Source organism: Delphinapterus leucas, chromosome 17 (assembly GCF_059928025.1).
Source record: "Delphinapterus leucas isolate spDelLeu-1000000601 "Yukka" chromosome 17, BTC_Dleu_Yukka2, whole genome shotgun sequence".
Taxonomy (NCBI): Eukaryota; Metazoa; Chordata; class Mammalia; order Artiodactyla; family Monodontidae; genus Delphinapterus; species Delphinapterus leucas.
In genome coordinates, this window is record NC_143145.1 from 47,395,424 (window position 1) to 47,402,266 (window position 6,843).

The window sequence follows — 6,843 nt, forward strand, 5'->3', positions numbered from 1 at the left end:
ATAAGCAAAACTCAATGATCTAAAATGCCTTGGTCAGTTTCTTAAGTCTACAAATAAATGCTGTGAAACAAATATTTAATATTTAAATTCCTTAAGAACAAAAAAATCATGGCTAGAAGTGTTGGCTTAAACTCCGAATCACTTTTACTTAAAGGTACAATAGAATTCATTTTTTTAATAACTTATTAAGAAGCATTTAATATTCGAAGTCAAGATGTCTCAAGAAACCTTTTTTTTTTTTTTTTCCTGGCAGGCCTCAGAATTTTAATATAGCTATCAATTCTATAAATTGACTATACATTTTGTTTTGAATTTTATTTATTTTTGTACAGCAAGTTCTTATTATTTATCTATTTTATACATATTAGCCAATCCCAATCTCCCAATCATATATGTCAATCCCAATCTCCCAATCATATATGTCAATCCCAATCTCCCAATTCATCCCACCACCACCAACCCCCTGACTATACATTTTACAAGGATCTTTCATTACACTGGACTAGTCTTCTCAAATAATTGGTTTATACTTAAGAAAAAAGAGGTTAAGACAATTAGAAATAAAATGCCTCCTCTGTTAGGCTTCTATCAAGAAAGACAAAGTTTTCAAGAGCTCAAAAACATCAGAAAAACAACAGATCATCTGATCAGGCCTTAAACCAAGGTAAATAAATAGAGGGAACTTGGTAATGCTTTGAAAAAAAAAGACCTTTAATGAGATATAATTCACATATAAAATTCACCCTTTTATTTATTTTTTTTGGCGGCACCACTTGGCATGTGGGATCTTAGTTCCCTGACAAGGATTGCACCCACGCCCCCTGGAGTGGAAGCACGGAGCCTTAACCACTGGACTGCCAGGGAAGTCCAAAATTCACCCTTTTAAAGTGTACAATTCAGGGTTCTAAGTAGTCACAAGGTTTTTCAATCACTACCAATAACTTCAGAGAAATTTTATCACCCCAAAAGTATATGCTGCACCCCTTAGCACTCATTCTTCATTCTTCCCTCCCTGCAGCCATTGGCAGCCACTAATCTACTGTCTTACTGATGCCTACTCTGGAAATTTCAAATAAATGGAACTCCTCATACATTATGTAGCCTTTTGTGTCTGGCTTCTTCCACTTAACATGTTTTCAAGGTTCACCCAGGTGGTAGGATATATTGGTACTTCATTCCTTTTTATGCCTGAATAATATTCCATTGTATATTACCCACTCACGAGCTGATAAACATTTGGATGGTTTCCACTTTTTGGCTATTACAAATACGCTATGAACATTCATATATAAATTTTTGTGTGGATAAATGTTTTCATTTCTCTTAAGAGTGCATGCAATGGCTGGGCCGTAAACTCTATGTTTAACATCTTGAGGAATTAGCAAACTATTTTCCCAAGTGTGCATCATCTTACATTCCCACCAGTGATATGAGGGTCCCAATGTCTCCACATCCTCACCAGCATGTTATTTTTTGTGTTTTTTAGTTTAGCCACTCTAGTAGGTGTAAAGTAGCATCTCATTGCAGTTTTGATTAGCATTTCCCTAATGACTAATAATGTTAAGCATCTTTTCATGTGCTTACTGGCCATCTGTATATCTTCTTCGGAGAATAATTCAAATTATTTGCCCACTTTCCAACTGGGCTGTCTTTTTTATTGTTGAGTTAAAAAAATTCTTTATATGTCCTGGATACAAGTCCCTTTTTGGATATATGATTTGTAAATATTTTCTCCCATTTTGTGGGTTGTCTTTTCACTTTCTTTATATTGTCTTTTAAATCACAAAAGTTTTAATTTTTGATCAAGTCCAATTTATTTTTTTCTTTTGTTGCTGTACTTTTGGTGTCATATCTAAGAAAGCACTGCCTAATCTAAGATTACAAACCTGTTTTCTTCTATGAGTTTTATAGTTCTAGTTCTTAAATTTAGGTCTTTCATCCATTTTGAGTTAACTTTTATATATAGTATGAGGTAGCAGTCCAACTTCATTCTTCTGCTTGTGAATATTCATCTGTCCTGGCATCATTTGTTGAAAAGGCTGATATTTCCCTTTTGTCTTGGGATCCCACAGAAATCAACTGACAACAAATGAAGGGAGTTATTTCTGGACTCTCAATTCTATTCCATTGATCTATGTTTATCTTTATGCCAACGTAACACTGTCTTGATTACAGTTTCTTTGTGGTAAGTTGTAAAATTAGGAAGTGTGAATCCTCCAACTTTGTTCTTTTTTCAAGATTGTCTTGGCTATTCTGGGTTCCTTGTAATTCCATGTGACTTTTAGGATCTGCTCATCAATTTCTGAAAAAAAAAAGGCAGCTAGGATTTTGATAGGATTACACTGAATTTGTAGATAAATTCAAGGAATATTGCCATTATTGCCATCTTAAGAATACTAAGCTTTTCAATCCATGAAAATGGGATTCCTTACCATTTATTTAGGCCTCCTTTCATTCTTTTCAATGTTTCTAGTTTTCAATGTACAAGTTTCACATTTCTTCCGTTAAATTTATTCCTAAATATTTCATTCTCTTTGATGCTAGTATAAATTGAATTGTTTTATCAATTTCATTGTCAGATTGTTCATTGTAAGTGTACAGAAATACAACTGATTTTTGTATGTTGATCTTGTATTCTGCAATATCACTGAATTCATTTACTAGATCTAGTAGGTTTTTTTTGTGTGTGTGGGCCTCAAGCAATTTGACACTAGTCTCTCCCAAGACTCAAGTAGAGTATATAGAGCCAAAGTTTTAGCTTATCTTAATTCTCCAGAGTATACGTAATTTGTTCTGATTTTCTACTAACTGGTCATAGGTATAATCTTTGTGTATATAATCCATAATATTGGTATAAACTATTTGTAATAAACTTGCATGGTACTTGATAAATACTGGTTTAACACAGGCATGAAAAACTGAATCAAGGGAAGAAATGAAAATAAGGTTCACTGAATTTACATAAAGCAACAATGAAACAAAGACCTATTAGTAAGTATTCTTTCTAAAAAATTCAGAGTCTAAACTATAAATTTAGTATTGCTGTACATATTTTACAGTATATGCATACTATATGCATACTGTGTTCACAGGTCTATGAACAGTGAAAATTTCCACTGCAGATATCCAATTTGCTGAATGTTTGTTCTATTTAAAACAAGTATTTGAGTAATAAAAAAATCTACTTTAAAAAAATCTACTTTTCCTTTATTTGAGGCAGTAAATTGGAAAATATAATTAAATTTTAGGAAATAGTAAAGAACAGCACTTTACACATATGCAGAAATAGTTATTCTTAGGCATCAAATTAGAAGACTATTTGAAATTTCAGATGATTTTAGATGCCTTCCATGTTCTGTTTTTGAAACATTATGGTCCAAAGACTCAAAACAAATTTAAAAGGATGGCACAGACATAATATTTGAATAACAAAACACTTTTCTCACACCTAGCAATACTTTTCTAAATGATCCTTCAAAATGAAATGCTTTACTACCTGAGTTTAGTCTTTGGAAGCATGACCTTAGATTTTTACCAAATTGATACTACCATAAGAAAAGAAGGTTCTAAAGTCACAAAGGAAGTCAGTCACACTCTTTATCTTCTAGAACAGGAAGTATGGAAGTTTTCTTCCTTGGAAAGTTAGGAGACAGTTCTCTCACAATATTTATTCTTTCAGATATAAGGCAAGATCCAAAATGTAGACACTGTCACAATTGGTTTTAAAATGTGTTCCTAATGAAATTACCCAAAAAAAAAAATTGTGCTAGTAAATTATAAACCTTCTTCTAAGGAAATGTTTTAATTATTAAATAAACGTTTTCTTTTTTAAATTTTAGATAAGATAGAGCTGTTTACACAATGGAAATATGGTTTATCAATCACAATTTTTATTCTTTGGCTAGCAGGCTTGTTTTCCCTTATCCCTCAAGATCAAAATATAGCAAATACATTGTTTTCACCTCCTCCTCCACATTTCTGTACAAGGACGTAAGCACATGATATTTACTACCTAGGGTTAGTTGAACACGTATGAATCCCAAGCTGTGTCCTTAGAATTCAACTGTACCAAAAGGTGTCAAAAGGCTTTTGGACAGTACTTTCTAAAAAGCATATTATTTTCTCAGGGGCTTCAGTTTAACAAGTTTTCACTAAGCGAACTTGTTTTCTAAAGTTCTCCAAAGTGGATCTGATACTCTCAAATCACTGTCAAGTAGGTAACACACAAATTTACCTAGAATTTAAGATCCAGCAGTTTATTACATAATTTTTAATATCCAGAATTTAGAGACTCCTACAAAACTCACTGAGAAGGTAGGCAAGCCTGGATTGCTGCTCTAGTTCAACAGGAATTCTGAATCTTTTCTGTGCCTTACACTCCTTTTGCAATTTGGTGAAGCCTCTGGACCTCTTCTTTGAATAATATTATTAAATACATAACAGGATTTACAAGGAAACTAAAAAGTAAACTTGGAATATGTTTTTTATGTATTCCTCTATTGTATTAAATAACAAGTTCAGTGATGTAAAATAATTACTGTAATCTTGAAGAAATAAATAAACAGTATTTCTAGGTATCTGCAACAATTAATGTGGTATGAAAATATTTGTGATTTCTATTGATGACAAAGCCACAAATACTACTGTGATTTACTGCTTATATTCACAGTTGAAGAAAAGAGATTTTGGTTAAAGTTGAGTGAAAATTCCTGGTACCTTTCTTTACATCCAAGTTCACTGGCCACCTAAAGTCTATATATGCAGCCCAATTTAAGAACTCTGATCAGAATTTCATATTTTACAAAAGAAGTTTTGCATATCATTATTCTAGCACATTCGTGTATGTATAAGGCAAGGCACTTCACTAAAGTCTTCGCTAAGCTTATCTTTTCTTCACCACAAGGTTAAAACTAGTTTCAAATTGCTTTCGGTCTTTCTCTCCATAACTGAATGAAATGTTGGCCAACTGTGCTAGATCTAGTACATAAACTTTTATTTTAAAATGTATTATCCGTATCACCCCTAAAAACGTTCCTCATAATGTTAGTCTAGAATCGCGACATTTTTCAAATTTCTACAATATATATGACTTACAATGACATCTTAAAAGTCAGAAACGTATTTGTAGCTAAAACATCACATTTTAAACATAGCTCCCTGCCTCCCTTCAACCCAGTAACTTAGGTTATTAGATTTTTTTTTTAAGAAAAAAAAAATGTTTAAGGTGTGTGGGGGGCTGGGAGAACCTCACAACCCTTCACTAAAACTTTGCACTACTTTTAAGTCTCAGTTCGCCGTAACCGACTAGATCCGGGCCTAGCCGGTCCCGCAGTCCCGTGACTAGTACGGTCCAGGGAGAGGAAAAGGGGACAACAGAGGAGAGTCCCCCAGAGCCAGGAGCCAAGGCGGGGAACCTCGACTAGACAGGAACCAGGAGGAAGCAGCAGCCGAGGCGGGAGGCCTCTGCAATTCAGGCGCTTGCCTTCCACCCCCGACCCGTCCCCGACTCCCTAACCCGCGCGGCCTCTACCCATTTCGGCCCCTGCCCTGCCGCAGGGCCCCGCAGCACTCTAACCTCCGCCTGCCCCCTTTTCTTCCACGGTGGAGAAGTCACCTGAAATGACCGGCCAGGGAGCAGCGGCAGCACCACACGGGCATGGAGCGCGGCGCACGGGGCGCCCGAGCGCGACCGCCACGGCCACCTCCCTCGGCGGGGTTGCCCGTTCAGGACGCCCGCCCGGTTACGGGGTCCTCGGCCGCGCCCCGCGCCTAGCCGTTGCAGCGGCTGCCGGAAGCTGCGGTTTAGCAGCCGGCCGGGCTTTGGAGCACCCAAGCCCGCTTCAGGAAAGCGGCTTCCGCTCCTCGACTAGTGGCAGCAGGACGCCGGCGGCCTATGATCTCTGGGCGCCGCGAAGGGGGCGGAACGGGGCGGGGACGCTGCGACGGCTGCGGCGGAGGCGGGCGGGCTTCTCCTCGCAGGTGCGGAGGCGGTGGCGGCGGGCGAGCCCCGGGATTGGTGGAGCCGCGGCCACAGCGAGGGGCCCGGCCTGAAGAAGTGTTGGCTGAGAGGGCGGGGGGCCGAGGTAGTCCGCCCACCAGACGGCTGGCGGTGGCTACTGTGGCCCGGGCCTCGGCCTGCGCCCTGCGGCCCCTCCGCGTGCTCCCGACCTGCGGCGTGGGAGGTTGGCGAGGCTGGGAGGATGTGCGTCCTGAGTGCCGGATGACAAGGGGAAGAGGAAGAGCTACTAACCTCGGTAGCGGGACGGATAGGGGGAAATCCCTGCGTGCTGCGCGGCCTCTGCGACCCGAGCACCCCAGTGTCTCCAGAGTCGGTCCACGCGGGCCTCTCACTGAGGACGCCCGGCAAGACCGAGATTCCCGCTCGACGAAAACCACTTTGGCGCCTTACCTCGCGCTGGCCTGGGCGCAGACGCCCGGAGCTTGAGCGCGCTTTTCGTTCTTGATCCTGCCTCACAATCGCTTGAGAGAACTCACCAAACCATGGGTGCCCGGGCCCCACCCCAAGGGTTCTGATGGGGGAAGTCTGGCTTTCCGACTGAGGCCTCCCTTCCTTAAGTGGCATCGCTGGTTAAAAATACAGGTGCTCAGCCCCGCCCCAGATTCACTGAGTACCTTTCATGGAGGGGGAAAGGGCAGGGACGTGTATTTTTTAAGTCCCTCCAGGTGGTTATAATGCAAGAAAAATTAGAAAGTACCGAGTAATGAGTGTCCCTATTCGGTATTTTCAAGAAATGAAGGGGGGGAAAAGACCTGGGAGAAGTGATTAATTGCATATACTGTTATATAGAGATGTCTTTCTATCCCTCTTTCCAAAGAGCGCTA

The 6,843-nt window shown here is 39.9% G+C and overlaps 1 protein-coding gene across 3 annotated transcripts in view; it reads right to left on the bottom strand.

Annotated features, from left to right (window-relative positions):
• Positions 1–6,169, bottom strand: part of OSGIN2 (oxidative stress induced growth inhibitor family member 2) — a 29,609-nt gene extending 23,440 nt beyond the window's left edge. Inside the window, exons 1-2 of one of the 3 annotated variants that reach the window (XM_022584832.3) lie at positions 5,615–6,167; positions 1,887–2,302 (exon numbers count right to left, since the gene is read on the bottom strand). In XM_022584832.3, the coding sequence (XP_022440540.1) occupies positions 1,887–1,990 (104 nt within the window). In that variant the 5' untranslated portion in view covers positions 1,991–2,302; positions 5,615–6,167. Of the gene's footprint in view, positions 1–1,886; positions 2,303–5,614 lie in introns of all 3 variants that reach the window. The other 2 variants (XM_022584833.3, XM_022584836.3) reach the window with 2 other exon arrangements.
• Positions 6,170–6,843: the final 674 nt, after the last annotated feature.